At 36.2% G+C, this 17,455-nt stretch overlaps 2 protein-coding genes across 5 annotated transcripts in view; one reads left to right on the forward strand and one right to left on the reverse strand.

Annotated features, from left to right (window-relative positions):
- The first annotated feature begins 483 nt into the window (after positions 1 to 483).
- On the forward strand, positions 484 to 8,048 carry chrna2a (cholinergic receptor, nicotinic, alpha 2a (neuronal)). Its single transcript, XM_056255970.1, has 6 exons — positions 484 to 668; positions 2,286 to 2,437; positions 2,693 to 2,737; positions 3,133 to 3,242; positions 4,641 to 5,700; positions 6,994 to 8,048. The coding sequence occupies exons 1-6, from the start codon at positions 593 to 595 to the stop codon at positions 7,117 to 7,119; spliced, it is 1,569 nt and encodes a 522-aa protein (XP_056111945.1). The 5' UTR covers positions 484 to 592; the 3' UTR covers positions 7,120 to 8,048.
- A 1,207-nt stretch (positions 8,049 to 9,255) lies between these two features.
- The window catches only part of ptk2ba (protein tyrosine kinase 2 beta, a), an 82,551-nt gene continuing 74,351 nt past the window's right edge, over positions 9,256 to 17,455 (reverse strand). For all 4 annotated transcript variants that reach the window (XM_056255974.1, XM_056255972.1, XM_056255973.1 and 1 more), the window contains 4 exons: positions 13,452 to 13,498; positions 10,904 to 11,038; positions 10,720 to 10,800; positions 9,256 to 9,729 (listed from right to left, as the gene is read on the reverse strand). In XM_056255974.1, coding sequence (XP_056111949.1) covers positions 9,514 to 9,729; positions 10,720 to 10,800; positions 10,904 to 11,038; positions 13,452 to 13,498 — 479 coding nt within the window. In that variant the 3' untranslated portion in view covers positions 9,256 to 9,513. The remainder of the gene's footprint in view (positions 9,730 to 10,719; positions 10,801 to 10,903; positions 11,039 to 13,451; positions 13,499 to 17,455) is intronic.

Here is a 17,455-nt window from a genome sequence, read left to right on the forward strand (position 1 = left end):
TACACTTTATTTTAAGGTGCCAGTATTACAGTGTAGGCTTATTATACCTACATTTAAGTAGTACAGAGTAATAATAATGAACTACATGTACTTACTATAGGGGTAAGGATGAGGGGTTGGTTTTAGGGTTAGTTGCATGTAATTATGCATAATTATTTACAATTGTAACATATAACAATGACACTATAAAATAAAGTGTTACCATTAAAATGTATAATAGATTAAAATAACACGATAACAAGTAACAGTTTGCAATATCAAGAAGAAAAAAGGGTTTGTAGCTACAACTAAAATAAACAGAAGCTGATGAGACCGAAAGCCATCTACACAATCAAGTTATGCTCTTATGGTTAAGTGAATATTTTACGCGTAATTGGCTAAAGTTAATATTTACTTAATCATTGCATTATTTGATAGTGTATGATTGAGGACTTTGCACGTGCAATTATTTCACCTTCTTCACCCCTCCCACTGGAGCCGTACAGCGTCATCATTGGCTTACAGTCCGTCAGTGCACGAGCAAACACTGCGCGATCATTCATCACATCCAGCAGTCATTTCACACGTCTCTAGCGGACTTCTGACTGTTGATATGGGGCAAAATCATTTACAATTATTTCTTAAGAATTTGTGGCTGCTCTTTCTTATTGTGGAACACGTTAAACCTGGTAAGTGCAGTTCTTTTTTTACTGGCTAAAATATATATAAAAATATGGAAATCGAATTAATTAGGTTAGTTCATGTAGCGTATGTATTTAAAATAATTTGTAAATGAAACAATAAAAGTATCTAGGCTATCAGAAAGTTTTAGATGAAGTATTGCGTGTTAGTATCTATCTGAACCTGAATTCACCAAGTGCAACATGTTCCTGGATCAACATCTTTGTAGATCCTGGAACATCATTCCAATCAACCAATCAGATTTGAGGGACACGTTTACAGTTTATGTGAAGTTTAGGCTTACTTATCAGGGTTATGTGCTTCTACTGTTATTCACCTGTCATTTCCCTCTGATTATAGGGTAATTTGTTGTGGATAGGGTTAGGACTAAATTTCCCGACAGGAATGTCGATCCAGGAACACGTCTTTGGCAATCTGTGGATGAGGGGCATTGCAAACATTACATTTTTTTTATTTTTATAATTGTACAACAGTCAACATACATATTTTAAGCCAAGACACCCCATGTGAATAGGGTAATAAAAAATAAATAAATAAAATATCACCATACTTCCCCTGTTGATTGATTTTACATTAAGCATTGCACAACAAAAATTGTATTACAAGTTTTCTGTAATGTTATGTTTAAATATGCAATTGAGGTGTTATCTAATTAAATATGCACTAATTTGCACACATTTCTAGAATAAAAATCTGAACATTGGATGAAGTCAGGTTCAAAATCCTTTTTTTTTTTTTGGTGACATTAGTCAAAATACTGTCAACAGACAGACACATTTTTTTAGGTATTGAATGCCTGTAAAAACCTTCAGGAAATGAATAAAAATTAAGGTTTGGTGTCTAAAGCTGCTGAAGTTTAGATTTTCTGGCTCATCTGGCTTCAGACGCAAATAGATAAAGTGCTCTAAATGATACGCTAAAAGTGTATTTTGGATGTTTTCTTTCAACCAGTCCGAAAAAAAACACTTTACGAAAAGCCAAAAAGCTCAAAATTTGACAGGTGCATGAAAAAACTATTTTTGTAGTGTCTCGCCTTAATTCCAAATGTAGTCCATTGGAAATATTTTTTAAACAAGCTAAAAAAAATCAGTACTTATGCATATCCAGTGGGAATAGAAATTCAAAAATTATTATTATTATTTTTTGCAACAATGCAACAAAGAGGCGTTTTGATTAGATTCTCTCTCTTTTTTTACCTTGTGGTATTTACCATTCAACACACTGTGTTTGCATTGCATTATTTCCTCTCCATGTGTGACTTCACTCTTCTTTCCATTTAGATTCTAATATGAAGTTTCCACCCTCTGTACTAAGAAAAACACACACATCACAAATCACTGGACGGCTGGATTAATTAGAGCTGACTGCAGTGATTAAGGAACAAATAGTAATTACAGTGAGGAGGCGGCTTTGCTCGGCCAGTCTTTTCTTTTACCCAGCCATAACTTCGACATATTCAGTGTTGCTCATCCTCCACAGTACCTTTCCAAAACCTTCCCAGACACTTTGTAATCAATTAAAGTGCTGAATTAATCAGTTATCACTAATAAAATAAAGTGCATGATCAAGATCTGTCAGAATCTGTCTATGAATATGTCTTGCAGCACTATCAGATGGTTGGATCCATGCGCATGCAGAAGACAAACTTTTTAAAAAACTCTTCATCGGTTACAATAAGTGGTCCAGACCTGTGCGGAACATCAGTGATGTTGTCATTGTCAAGTTTGGCCTCTCAATTGCCCAGCTTATTGATGTGGTAAGTTGATATTTTGCATGTTTTCTATGCTTGATGCTGGTGAGTGGCAAATTCAAAGCCACTAAGACCTTCTTACAAAAGTCATTTTTTGCCATAAATTTAGTAATGTTAAGAAGAGCTTTACATATCCTGATGGAAATGTGTGGTTGCTATAGGGTCTCTGGTTTCCAGTCCCTCCTTTAATGCAAGTCTGTGGGATTTATTCATCTACCAGACCGAACTTTGATGCTAACTTCATCCTCTGTTATTCTACAGGATGAGAAGAATCAAATGATGACAACGAACGTTTGGCTGAAACAGGTGAGAGTCTTTATATTTGACTGAAGTGATCAATAAATGATATTGTGGTCAAAGCTCAAACCAACAACTAATATTATTCATGAACCCTCCAAATAACCTTCATGGTGAAACCAAATAGTATAAATACATCCTCTACACCTCAAAGGTAACATTGAAGCATAGTTCTCACAGATGTACAATCACACCATGTCAATTTAGATCTATATCAACCACGCAACTGATGAACAGGAGGTTACGTTAAAGGGATAGTTCTTTTTAGTAGCTCAAGTTACCCTTCCTGTAACTCAAACAGTAAAGCACAGAAACATCAAGATCATGGGTTTGATCCCCAGGGAAAGCAAAAACTCCTCAAATGTGTATCTTGAATGCAATATAATTTGCTTTGGATCCTGCAGGAATGGAACGATTATAAACTGCGCTGGAACCCCTCCGAGTTTGATAATGTGATGTCTATTAGAGTCCCGTCGGAGATGATTTGGGTGCCTGACATCGTCTTATACAATAAGTAAGTACTGATGTATATTTCTAAAAAGGTTGTGACACACATGACATATGCAAGAAGATTTTGTCAAGGTGGTCCTGGGTATTCGGACATTAAAGGTTATGGTTAAACTAACAGTGTCCTGTTAAAACTCTGGAAGAAAGAGGGCGGTCTAAGTCTTAATCGCTCTATTAATATCTGTAGCCCTTAGATCCAGCGCTCTAGTGTTTCTGTAACATTAATATGTGAAATCAAACAGACATGGCGTGAAATAAGATGTTAAGCACTGCTGTAGCTGATTAAAAAAAAGTCCATGTTTTAATCTCCTAATAAAATGTCAAATGATTATTGTCTATTTTTGGAAACGCCAGGTCTGTCTTTATCTAGGAGGCAAATTTGATCTCGACAAATAGAAATTGAGGTCTTCTTGCATCATCAGACCTGAAGCAAAAAAAAAAAAAAAAAGAAAAAAAGTGATGTAGATATTTGAAGTAATTATCGCAATTGTCATGGAACATCTTCCTAGAGGCATAAAGAAAGTTTCTACCCCAGATACATCAAAGACACTTCCTATAATTCATCCATATTTTAAAGAAAGCACTTTTAAAAGGCTCATATCATACTTTCTGTGGCTCATTTATAATGTTAGTAAATATTTAAGTTTTTTTATGGCCTTTTGAATGCAACATGCAGGCTTAAGACTTAAGATCGTTTCTTTTACTCTGCAATGATGCATTATATTGGTCAAAAGTGACAGCCAAGACACTTATAATGTTACAAAATATTTCTATTTAAAATAAATGCTGTTCTTTTGTACTTATTCATCAAGGAATCCTGAAAAAAAAACATTGATAATAATAATGATTTCTGAAGGATCATGAAGACTGAAATAATTGCTGAAAATTCAGCTATGATCACAGGAATAAATTACATTTTAAAATATATCCAAAAATAGAAAACGGTTATTTCACATTGAAATCATTTTTGATCAAATAAATGCTGCCTTGGTGGAAAAAAAAAGAAAATTAATTAAATATCGGTAACACTTTACAATAAGGTTCATTAGTTAACATTAGTTAACTACCTTAGTTAACATGAACTAAGAATGAACAATACTTCTACAGCATTTATTAATCTTAGTTAATATTAATTTCAACATTTACTAATACATTATTAAAATCAAAGGTTGTATTTGTTAACATTAGTTAATGCACTGTGAACTAACATGAACAAACAATGAACTGTATTTGTATTAACTAGCATAAACTCAGATTACCTAATATAGTAACAAATGTATTGCTCATTGTTAGTTCATGTTAGTTAATACATTAACTAATGAACCTTATTGTAAAGTGTTACAAAAAATCGTACCGACTCCAAACTCTTGAACAATAGTATAAACTGCTGTGGTTTTGTCTACAGTGCGGATGGCGAGTTCGCAGTGACCCACATGACCAAAGCCCACCTGTTCCACACGGGGAAGGTGAGTTGGGTTCCTCCCGCCATCTACAAGAGCTCCTGCAGCATTGACGTCACCTTCTTCCCGTTCGACCAACAAAACTGCAAGATGAAGTTCGGCTCCTGGACCTACGACAAGGCCAAGATTGACCTGGAGCAGATCGAGAACACCGTGGACTTGAAGGACTACTGGGAGAGTGGCGAATGGGCGATCATCAACGCCGTGGGAACCTACAACACCAAGAAATACGACTGTTGTCACGAGATCTACCCGGACATCACCTACTTCTTCATCATCCGCCGTCTGCCTCTCTTCTACACCATCAACCTCATCATTCCCTGCTTGCTTATTTCTTGTTTGACCGTGCTGGTGTTTTACCTGCCATCGGACTGCGGAGAAAAGATCACGTTGTGTATTTCAGTCCTTCTTTCCCTCACCGTTTTCCTATTGCTCATCACTGAAATCATTCCCTCGACGTCTCTGGTCATTCCACTCATCGGAGAGTACCTGCTCTTCACCATGATATTCGTCACCCTCTCCATAGTCATTACCGTCTTTGTGCTGAATGTGCACCATCGATCGCCCAGCACCCATAAAATGCCCAGTTGGGTTCATTCGGTGTTCCTGGACCTCATTCCCCGCTGGCTCTTCATGAGACGCCCAGAACCCGAGCTGAAGCACCGCAACACGGCCAACCTCAGCACATCTAAGAGCTGGCTTCAGCAGGAGACCGACGTGGACGGGCGGGACTGTCAGGACATGGAGTTCGGGGTGGGGATGGGGATGTCCACGTCCATCTCGTCCCCATCCGCCACGTCTCTGCATCTGTCCGACTCGGAGCCTTTACTCCAGAAGTACGAGCTCCGGCAGTTGGGACACGTGATGAACCTGTGCCAGCGTCCAGCAAAGCTCACGAACCTCGTGTCAGACCCCGGTCTCAGCTTCTCACCGTGTGTCCTGAAGGCCCTGGACGGGGTGCGCTACATCGCTGATCACCTGCACGCTGAGAATGAAGACTTTTCAGTGAGTCTTCAGTCATGCAGACTTGAGGGATTATGGAAGCCTCTTTCTGACACATAAAAAATAATGCTCTGGTGAATCATAATTGAAAGTTGTAATTATGAGATAAAATTGGAAATTGACAAGTCAAAGTTATGAGATAAAGTCGAAATTATGATTATACTAAGTCATACTTATAAGATCAAATGTCATAATTATGAGATAAAATGTCACAATTTTGACATCCCGTCATTTTAAGAGATAAAACGTCATAATTATGATAGAAAGTCAAAATTACGACATGCTAAGTCATAATTATAAGATTAAATGTCGTAATTATAATAAAACATCAAAATTATGACATCCCATGAGATAAAAAAGTCATAATTATGATATAATGTCAAAATTATGACATGCTAAGTCATAATTATAATATAAAATTGGAAACTGAGATGTAAAAATTATGAGATAAAGTCGAAATTATTATATACTAAATCATAATTACAAGATTAAATGTTATAACTATGATAAAAAGTGAAAATTACAACATAAGTCATAATATAGTCAAAATGAGAATTTAAACATCAAAATTATGAGATAAAGTTATGATACACCAAGTCATAATTTTAAGATTAAATGTCATAATTATGATAAAATGCCCAAGTCAAATGAGATAAAAAGTTGTAAGTATGACTTACCGGTAGTTTAAATTGAAAGTTGAAAAAGTTACAATTATGAGATACTAAGTCATAATTATGACATCCTAAATATAATTTTGAGATAAAAGTTAAAATTATGACACAAAAAGTCATAATGAGATAAAAAAGTGATAAATATGAGATAAAAAGTCAAAATGATGATGTCCTAAGTTACATTATGAGATAAAAGAGATTGATATGATGACAGTGTCAAAATTATGACATCCAGTCATAATTATAAGATAAAAAAGAGATTAAGTTTAAAATAAGAAATAAAGTCAGATATCACTTATGAGAAATAAAGTCATAAAATAAATAAAGAAAAGTTGTAATAGTGAGATATAAAGTCTTGATCTATAGAAATCGTTGCAGTTACTAGAGATAAAATTGCAGTTACGAAAACAATTTTGACAAATAAAAGCAGTGACCTCATAAAAAAAAAGTCTAAAGTGGAAACAGACTGATTGAAAAAGTGCAAACCCCTTTGTGTGAATATTGCTGTGTTTCTCCACCAGCTAAACAGATATTCCTCTGCTTCATGGCCACTGACCTCATTACATTGTCCACAGTTTTCCCGCTCTGAGCACTTTTGAACCGCACTGTGTTTGCTTTTTGACAGGTCAAGGAGGACTGGAAATACGTGGGAATGGTGATTGATCGTATCTTTCTGTGGATGTTCATCATCGTGTGCCTGCTGGGGACGGTCGGCCTCTTCTTACCTCCCTGGATATCAGGAATGATCTAAGAGCCGTGATACACACCAACATCAAGAGCTCTGATAAACACTTGAAGCCAAGACCTTTTACAGGGACCATTAAAAAGATGGCAAACATTGTAATATATATATATATAAAAGGTCTTTTTTTCTCTCTCTTCCTTTGATGAAAGATATCTTTCTGTTCAGGGAATATTTGAGGACGCAATTCATTTTTACAACGCAGGAAACACAACTGAATGCCTTGACATTTAGCACTATCAAACTGCACCCGAGTCCTGTCGTTTCATATGCATAAAGAGCGGGGCCGTCACCGACCGCAATATGCTAAATTAACCTTTGGGAAAGAGGCAAACGCTTATGTGACCCTGATGGGTGGCAGTTCAATTCAGTTCACTCTTTACCCTTTATTCAACTGTTCAATGAATCGTAGATTACATTTCGTGCCGCTTTCAACAGCAATTATCTCCAAGGTCAGAAGGCAACTATTTATTTATAACTTTTTTATATATATATATAAGTCTTTGAAAAGAATGCTTTTGATATTGCGAAGGTCGTGTAATTATCCAAGACGGGTCTGTGGACCATGTGGGTCAAATGGGACCTGGGAGAAAAATGACATTTACTATTTGAAATTCTGCTCGTCCACTGAACTAAAACACTATTTTGCCAAACATGAAGAGCAATTAAAGCCAAACTAATAACTAGGATCCGTCTTTATCAGCTGAAATCGAGAATGAATCGTGACATGAAAATGTCTCCTTCGGTTGAATTCATAATTAATGTAAGTGAGACTATCTGCCAGTCACATCCCTTAATAGCTCTATTTTACAGCTGTGAAAAAAAGTCCCTAACAGACTAATGATGAATGAGACGACATGAGCGCTGTCGCCCTCTGCTGATGATTGTGTAAAACACACCAGGATTCCCACTCTCATGAAAAACCTAGAAATTAAATGATAATAGATCATCAAAGGCAAAAACATTAAAAATTAAGGTAAAACATTTATTAAAATATTTAATTGATCATATCTACATGAAACTAATTTAACACATTTTTTCTCGTAATCCAAATTGATTAAAAAGTGAACTCTCAATGATTTGAAATATATTACAAATTTGATTTTTTATTTAAAGCTGCAGTCCGCAGTTTTTCCTCTTTGTCGCCATCTCTGTTCGAAATCTGCAATTGCAGTTATTCGCGGAATTATCAACTTTACATGGGTTGTACTTCGACACGGCACAGCGCGGATGAACACAATGTTTGAGGAGTGTGCAGCTGTCAGTCACCACGCCGGTGTGGATACTGGCATTCAGAATCACAGATTATTCTTTTTGGAAGTATGACCAACATAATAATTTTCACTGGAAAATGTCATCTGAACAAGTAAGTAACATCCACTTTTGTTCTGGTTCTGACATTGCAGTAAATCGCGCTGATTAAATCTAAAAATCGCTTATCATCATCACACAAAACCGTGCAAATTATACTTTGTTCTCAAATTGTTAATGTTAACAACGTCAGCATTGCGTGACTACATGTAATGTCCTTCCGATATGTATCCTTGTTTTCGCATGGGCCGGTTGCAGTCTCTTTTTTTCTGTAGCCACTCCGAAGTCCGAACGAACTTTTTACAGCGGGTGAATCTGTTGTCACTGGTGATTGTCGTTTGAACCTTTCTGGATCCTCCATCAAATTGATAAGTTTAATTATATCAAGTGCTGTGAGAAAAGGTTATAAATCTCCACCTCCAGCATCCTCACACTAATAGCCTACTAGCCGAGGCTCTTCTTTATGTGTACAGATGTGACGTAATGACGCAAAGACATGCTCGAATCTCCCGCGGAAATCCATCAGTACCACTGGAGTTAAAAACATTATTACAAGCTTACCGTTTTGAATCGAACTAAGGCAAGCAGATAGTTTTGAACACTGGCTGGTTATGTATTTTCTCAAATATGTATTTTGGATCATTTTTAACCCAAAAAAAGCTACTGACTGCAGCTTTTATTTAAGTCTAAATTTATGGAGGCTTTTCAGAACAATTAAAAGTACTTTTGTGATTCTAAATCAGTTGTACTTTATAGAAATGCTAATTATATTGATGTTCTATTTATAAACATACTTGTAAAGTTGAGAGAATTAAAAAAGTTAATGCTTTGAAATGGCAAAAAAATCTGTATTTATTTCCTTCCACAAACTTTTTTCCAGAAATTAAACATCTTTGACTCTTTAAAAAGGATTACAATCGTACATTTGTGAAAATATATCTAAAAAAAACATTCAACATCGAAAGCACTGCTTTCATTACCTTTCAGAAGCATAAATAAAGCGAGTTGTGCCAGGTCATTTATAATTAAATTCATCCTCTAGCTTTCTCATTGGATAAAACCCCCTGTTTGACATCCAATCAGGGATCAGATCTAGGTTGTGGCGGATTTGGCTATATTGGCTCGTACTCTGGCCTGGTCCACAGCGTCCAGGAGGTTCTTGGAGTCCATGGCCAGCGTGTGAGCGGCCGTCAGCATTTGTTTCTTACACTCGTCCTTCAGAGACGTGACGGCGTTCTGCTGAGCCAGACGCATCTTACTTATCAGCTCGGCCAGGTCTTTATTCAGCAGCTTCTGAGTTCCCTCAATCTGAGGAACAGAGAGGAGCCAGGACAATATTTTATACTGCATTTAAGTGCATTCTGGGTAAAACCATCTAAGAGGTTTCGTTCAAAATAGCTCACTAACCCAGCTAACAAAAATATGTTCAATGAACGTTTAGCTAATGTTCACATTAAGTTATGAAAACTATATTTTCTGGATGTTCTCTGAACGTTAAAACATTTTAAAATGTAAAGTTAAAGGCGCTATACGTAGAATTCAGAACCCGTGTTATTAGCGACACCGGTGGCTGTTAAGGGAACTGCAGCCAGCAACTTCTTGCTTGTGCTCGCATTCATGCACACATAACATGTACAGAATGGCTCTTTCGGCATTATCTTGAACACTGTATAAGCATTCATTTCATGTGTCATTGAACGAAAGAGAGGCTCTTGGGAGCAAGCGTAAACGGCAAAAACATCCCGAGTCCTTCACATAAAAATCAGTCTGCAGGCTTTCATAGACGAGCTATAAAGTTGGGAAAGGTTTTGTTACATGCCGTTCACACATTGGCAATACAAAAAGCGATTAATACATGAAAATTCTTACATACAGTATAGCGCCTTTAATTTGATCATTTTGTAAAAAGTATAAGAATGTTACTTTTGAATGTTCTTTAGATGTTCCGAAACTAAAACATTTCCGAAAAAACTTTCCATGAACAATGTATAAATACAAGTCAAAATTATGGGATTAAAGTTGAAATTATGGTATACTAAGTCATAATTATAAGATTAAATGTCATAATTATAAGATCAAATGTCAAAATTATGACATTCCGTCATATTATGAGATAAAAAGTTTAAATGATGTTTCTGTGCTAACATTTTCAGAACAATATAAAAAGACCAGATAACTTTTACCGAATGCTCTATTAACATCTCTGGAAGAATGTTTGCTTTTACCAATCGAGAACGATCTGAGAATGTTCTCTGTTAGCTGGGAAGTCACTACGGCTATATTTTCGAAATCCTTTACCTCTGTTCTGATGGACTCATGTAAAGACGGGAGGATGTCTTCCACACTGCGGATCAGACTGCGCAACGTCATTCCTACCGACTGCAAAATAAGACAATAATGGCCTTGTCAAACAGAAACACAACTCCAAACATTAAGCATTAAGCATAAATGACCAGGAATAAGATGTTCAGAGTTGACCCACCTTCACCACATTGACGTACTCTGAGGCTGGTAACGTGTTGACATCGTTCTTCAGCTGTACCACGACCTTCACCATCTCCATGACGTTATTGTAGACCATGTCATCTGTGCGATCCAGTTCTGCTGTGGGAGCCGGCTATGATGGTCAGAATCAGTCGTTAATACGTGTAGCAAATCATTGCAAATAATGTTTTTAATAAAGATTTTATCAGATGAAATTCTGAGAATGTTTCTTGCATTGTGGTTTAAAAACCATGTCAGTGTTATTTGAGTTACTTTTCAGTTTTCATTTTAATTTTAGTCATTTTGTGTTTTTGTTATTAAATATTTCCAATAGCTTTAATTTATATTAAGCCCTATTTGGACAGGACTAGTTTTCTAAATGATGTTCGCAAATCTTATCATTCGACCGATTCGGATGGGACGAACATCTCTGTGTTTATTAGGTGGGAGTGTCCGTATTCTAGATGTGGTCGTGTGCTTGCAATGCATCACGCAGGATATGTGTTTTCATTTATTATAACAACTCTATTTATGTAAACTTCACAAGTTTATAGAAGTAGCTGTTTATAATAGACGCACATAATTAAGTCTAGACAAGTGTCTTACCTGACACTGATATTAAAATCAGCAGGCTTTGCAGTTTCCACGATTTTGCTCTATTTGTTAATTTTATTGGTAACACTTTTCAATAAGGTTAATTAATGTATTAACTAACATGAACTACCAATGAACAAAACATTTGTTACAGTATTTATTAATCTTTGTTAATGTTAGTTAATAAAAACACAGCTGTTCATTATTTGTTCATGTTAGTTCACAGTGCATTAAAGGTGCAGTGTGTGGTATTTAGCGGCATCTAGTGGTGAGGTTACAAATTGCAACCAACAGAAGTTACGGTGGCCGATAGGAAAAGATGTCGTCGGCTGAGACAGCAGAGAGTAGCCAGTTTAGCAATGAGGTTTCTTTACAAAGATAAATTAAGAAATGATGTTCACTTTATTATTCAGTAAAACTATATTGTTATTGCGAATATTATTGATACTCGTTCATCATTGTGTCAGTGTTTTATTCGCTGACTTTAGCTAGCTTCCTTGCACGAAGAACAACAAAGTAACGAAACGCGCTTGTCCGTTTAGGGCTACTGTAGAAACATGTCGGCGCATTTCAACGCAAGGGGACCCGCGGTGTATGTAGATAGAAATGACTCATTCTATGGTAATAAAAACTTAACGGTTCAGTAAGTAAGGTCTTAATACACCACTGGAAACATAGTTATGTATATGATATTGCATTTCTGTCAACAGATCCTCCTGAATCACACAATGTACCTTTAACTAATGTTAACAACTATAACCTTTGAATTTAATAATGTATTAGTAAATGTTGAGTAGGCCTATGTGTGAAACGGGCGTAATACTAATGTAACGCGGTCACAGGTGTGTGTTTGTTGAGTAATTACAACGGCTTTGAATGCGGCTCAACCAATCAGAATCAAGGACCTGAACTATCCGTTTTATAAATTTTATTTCATTTCAATTAATGTTTATGTATGGTTTTAGTTTTTGTTCCTATATTAACCTTGAACCATGTGGGTTTCACTTCTTTAAACAAAAAGTCATTAGTCTCTCTATTTGATTTAACGTTAGTCCTTACTCTCATTTGGTGGTGCTGACCAAAGCTACTGCATAGCTCGGAGACAGAAGGTTTCATTTCAACTTCACCAAGGCTGAAGTCTAAAGATATGCGGTGAGGGAATCGTCCCTCATCCTCTTTCTACTGACCCATTATCAAGGTGAGCTCAAAAGGCCCAAAGCTCATCAGGTTTTAGTCACAGAGCTTCCAGTAAAACCCGTCGCTTATGGCGCTTTTCCATTACCAGTACCAGCTCGACTCGACTCGACTCGCCTTGGCTCGCCTCGACTCGGCTCGCTTTTCGCTCCGTTTTCCATTGCAGAAAGTACCGCCACAAATAGTACCCGGTCGTCATAGCGACGCATTTCGTTCCTCGTTGCCCCATCAAGCTCTCGCTGGATCCTTTCTTCGGCAACCAAACAAAGGAATGTCTGCACCTCCTCGTTTGACCACGGCGTATTCTTCCGAGTTGCCATAATAATAGTAGTAAGTTTAGTAACTATCTCTGGCCAAACTATTTAAAATACTCCATCTGGCGCGTGCAATGATGACGCAGATTCTCTGTGACCAATCAGCAGTCGGCATTGTTTTCACGTCACATTTTAGTATCGGCTTAGCTCGCCTCAGCTCGCTTGGAACCTCGCCGGAGGTGGTACGAAAAAAAGTACCCGAAAGCAGGTACAGGTACAACTTTTACACAGTGGAAAACCAAACAAAGGCGAGTCGAGTCGAGCCGAGCCGAGCCGAGGCGAGCTGGTACTGTGTAGTGGAAAAGCGCCATTTGATTGCTGCCATCTGCTCGTCTGGAAACTTCCAAAGGACGGCTGACACCTTTACTCAGCGGCTTCAAAAAGAGATCAGAAGTCTCTTCTGGCCTTCAACCCCGTCCCTAACCGCATTAAGACAGCAATTACCTGAGCGGACACCCGCGGGGGCTTCTCCGGGGGACCCTGGAACTGATCTGAGAGCCAAACAGAAAAAAGAAACAAAAGAGTGACAACATAGAAGCTTTACTGTGGCTCCTATAAGTTATCATTAAGATTGTGACAGTATAAGTGTTGGCTACTGAAATATTAATTATTATAGGAATAGATCAGGAATATTTAATCACGTCAAACCAGAGGTGCATCAAAAACAGTGTTGTCATTGTTAACTAAAACTGAAGCTAAAACTATTCAAAATCTTATTCTGTAACAGAAATAAAGCTGAAATAAAATAAAATATCCATATTACCAGAAAAACAAACACAAACTGAAATAGACCACATTCAAACATGGTTGCCATCTTGTATTTGAGTCTTTATACAGTTCCATTCACACGCAGTTAAGTCATTTACGGGAGTGACAGCTGCATTCTATATCTGAACTCATGCATGTACATTTTCAGGACTCACAACCGCATTCTCGGAAAATGTGCTGTGTGAATGGAACTCAGATATGCTGTTGTTGTAATGTTAGTTATAGTAACAGGACAGTTTTGGGTGTCATAGTTTGTCTGCTGTGCTGCTCTTGCTTGTATGTATTTTTGTGTACTTTTTTGTTCTTCCTTGTCATTCGTTCATCATCTTCGCTTTATTTTTCGTGAAGCTTTGTTTTGGTTCGCTTCTGCTATGATAAAGAGACACTCACTCTTGCATTGCGTGTTCGTGCATTTTGGAGGTGGAGCAATGAAGGGAGGGGTGCATTTGTTTGGGTTAATTCCAAATATTAACAGTGTTTCTCAGAAATGGCTTACTGCCCCTTTAACCCTCTGGCACTGCTCACGTAGCGAGACTAATCTCGTATTTAATGTAATTTAAACTGTAATGCCGAGTTAAAGATAGAATAAATAGATACAAATGGTTGTTTCATTACACACTACTAGCTATAGAGTATTTAAAATGTATTTATGCAACGAGGGCATAGTGTTTTGAATGATCTATAACCTATGTATTATTATTATTAGTTTAATTTGTTCCTTTATGAATACAAATAGAATGAAAATATGCATAACTACTGTCTTTATTTTTTACACTCATAGTCTGTTTTATATAGCCTAGTCTTCTTTGTTATTTGTTTAATATTTCTGTAATGTAGCATTTATTCGTTCATGAATGAATCAAATATATTATTTTTCTCTCTCACTCGCTGTGCTATAGCCTACATGACAGATTATAAGAGTTATACTAAAATATGTGGGACATCTTTTTCTATACCATAAGAGATTTAATAAATGAAGATGACAAGAAGAAAAAGAAGAAAAAATATCTTGTGTCTGGTATCCGATGTTAAAACATCCCAATGTCCAACAAATTCACAAAATGTCAGGTAATAATATTAATACAATGAAAACAATTATATATTTTTTTTGCAAATGAAATCCCTAGAGATAGATCAATGTTCTAATGAATAAAGACATTTTATATATATGTCATGAATTGCGTGGAAGCAAAGGCGGTAGTCGGATCTGAATGCAGCAGCAGACTTTAATAATTCAGACTAAACTCAGAACAGACAAGACACTCGTGGTACGTAAATACATTCATACAATAACTGACAAAGACAGGGCAGAAACACAGGGCTTAAATAATCAGAGACACACGAGCAGACAGGATAACAAGGGGGCGTGGATAACAAGAAACACCTGGGATAACTAATGACAAGACACTAATGACACTAAACATGACAGGACACAAGACCCACATTATGACAATATATATATATATATATATATATATATATATATATATTATATAAATTCATATAGCGTTGAATGCTCTAAAAATAATTATTATAAGTTGATGACAAACGATATAGCTTATTAATTAGCCTACATTACTTTGCATGAAAAATAGAGCTATCAAGTTATCAAACGAGCGTTTAATCTCTATCTAGGCATACTTTTTCCTTCTAAATATTTTTAAATTGAGTGTATTGCCTACAGTTAAACGTATTATCTCTGATGTTGTTTTGAGTGTTTTAGACAATTATGAAAAGCAGCTATAATGAATAAACATTTATTTGACTTGACTGAGGCGTTATTAGTCATGTGAACCCGTCTTTTCTTTCATTTTAATTATCATTTTTATTGATGAGAATGTTTATCTTAGCTATTAGAATGATATAAAAATCGATTTACACAAAATGGAATGGCATTACATACTGTATATGGGAAATTACATGACGGATAAAAACAGACAAAAAGAGAGCTAGTTTTTTAACTCAACTAACTCCGTCAGAGTGGATATCCTAATAGTTAGGCTATTGCAACTTCTGCATATCTATCATGTTACAGTGCTTTGTGTAAACTTATGGATTACATTAATACTATAATGGATGATAATAGCTCTAATTTGGGCAGTGTCGGAGATAAAATAGGCTACAAAATGCATATCCAGTATTGCAAATCTTTGAAGCTGCCAGTAAGGAGAAAAACATGTAATGGGCCATAATGTAAAAGCTTTAATGTTTAAATTTCATCCACTATAGCCATTATTATGGAATATGTCATACAGAATTATTTTTGTTTTAATTTTATTTTTGGGCATTGACCTGAAAAAGAAATTTCCAACCTAAACTGTTGTAAATCTTGAATGCTTTGGAGCACAGACTTAAGTTTGGTCTCTTATAAAAGAAGACAGATTAGCTAGATAATTGCTAAAGTGAAAAAAAGTAAAAAAAAAAGTAAAAAAAAAGTTTATCTAAAAAAAGTTATAGAAGTTATGTATAGTATTATGAAAAATGCACAAAAATACTTTTTAAATTGTATATACTGTATTCATATATATTTCCAAATCATGGTTTACTCTAAGAAAATCAAAGCCATAAATCTAAACAAGTTAAGTTGAGCTTTCAGTAAGATTTTGTTTGGGTGCAGTACCAAATGTTTTCACTAGATGAAGTTCATCTCCAATGCAGTCATTTTTGAGAGCGAACAATACAAGTGTGACTATTTTTTCATGACCATTTAACCTTTTCGAATCATGTCCATGATGCAACTTAAATTTGCTGTTCATCACTCAAGGCTATCATATTACTTCAGAACACTTCAAACACAGAGGGCAAAATAATAGCATACAGGTTTTAATGACGACTGGTTAAAGGGACACTCCACCCAAAAATGAAAATTCTGTCATCATTTACTCACCCTCAAGTTGTTGCAAACCTGTATGAGTTTCTTTCTTCTGCTGAACACAAAGGAAGATATTTTGAAGAACGATTGGAACCAAACAGTTGTTTGGCACCAAAATACTATGGAAGTATTTCAATCATTCCCAATCATTCTACAAAATATCTTCCTTTGTTTTCAGCAGAAGAAAGAAACTCAGGTTTGCAACAACTTGAGGGTGAGTAAATGATGACAGAATTTTCATTTTTGGGTGGAGTATCCCTTTAATAAGCTCTGCTTAAAGGTATTATAGGTAGGAATTTTATAAAAAACTTTTTTCCAAATTTGTTTAAACTTTCTGCATTTATCAATGCATAATTAAAATGTAAGTACTCTGATAAAAAGAGTATAAAAATCGAGTGACTCTAGACCGTTTAATCTGCACTAAACACAGCTCATTATTTCCTTCCGGGACGAAACAAAGGATTGGCTTAGGCGACTGTCACTCTCTCGCAACCATGGCAACCACCCTTTTGCCACACAGGACCTGCCCACTTGCGCGTACCCGTTTGATTTGAGGAATTCAAGAGGCACGGAACCTAGGAATAGCAAAACAATGGCAGAGAAAGACCAATCAAAATTCACATATGCAGTTCGCGAAGGCAAACCTTAACCAGGCAAAAAAAGGAAGACAGTAACGTTACTAGAAAAGGTAATGAACAAAAAGTCTTTGGATAAACAACGAGCTGACGATGCGGTAGGCTACTTGTCTCTGGAGAGTGATTATCAGATAGTCCTCATCAGAGTCAACAATGCTTTCATCATGGAAACT

Source organism: Rhinichthys klamathensis, unplaced genomic scaffold, assembly GCF_029890125.1.
Source record: "Rhinichthys klamathensis goyatoka isolate OS25496 unplaced genomic scaffold, OSU_Roscu_1.1 h1tg000123l_1, whole genome shotgun sequence".
Classification (NCBI taxonomy): domain Eukaryota; kingdom Metazoa; phylum Chordata; class Actinopteri; order Cypriniformes; family Leuciscidae; genus Rhinichthys; species Rhinichthys klamathensis.

Excerpts from the sequence above, each read along its gene's own strand:
- chrna2a (XM_056255970.1), top strand. The coding sequence starts at position 593 with ATGGGGCAAAATCATTTACAATTATTTCTTAAGAATTTGTGGCTGCTC. Across the intron at positions 2,438-2,692 it reads TTGCCCAGCTTATTGATGTG|GATGAGAAGAATCAAATGAT; the intron begins GTAAGTTGATAT and ends GTTATTCTACAG. Across the intron at positions 3,243-4,640 it reads GACATCGTCTTATACAATAA|TGCGGATGGCGAGTTCGCAG; the intron begins GTAAGTACTGAT and ends TTTTGTCTACAG.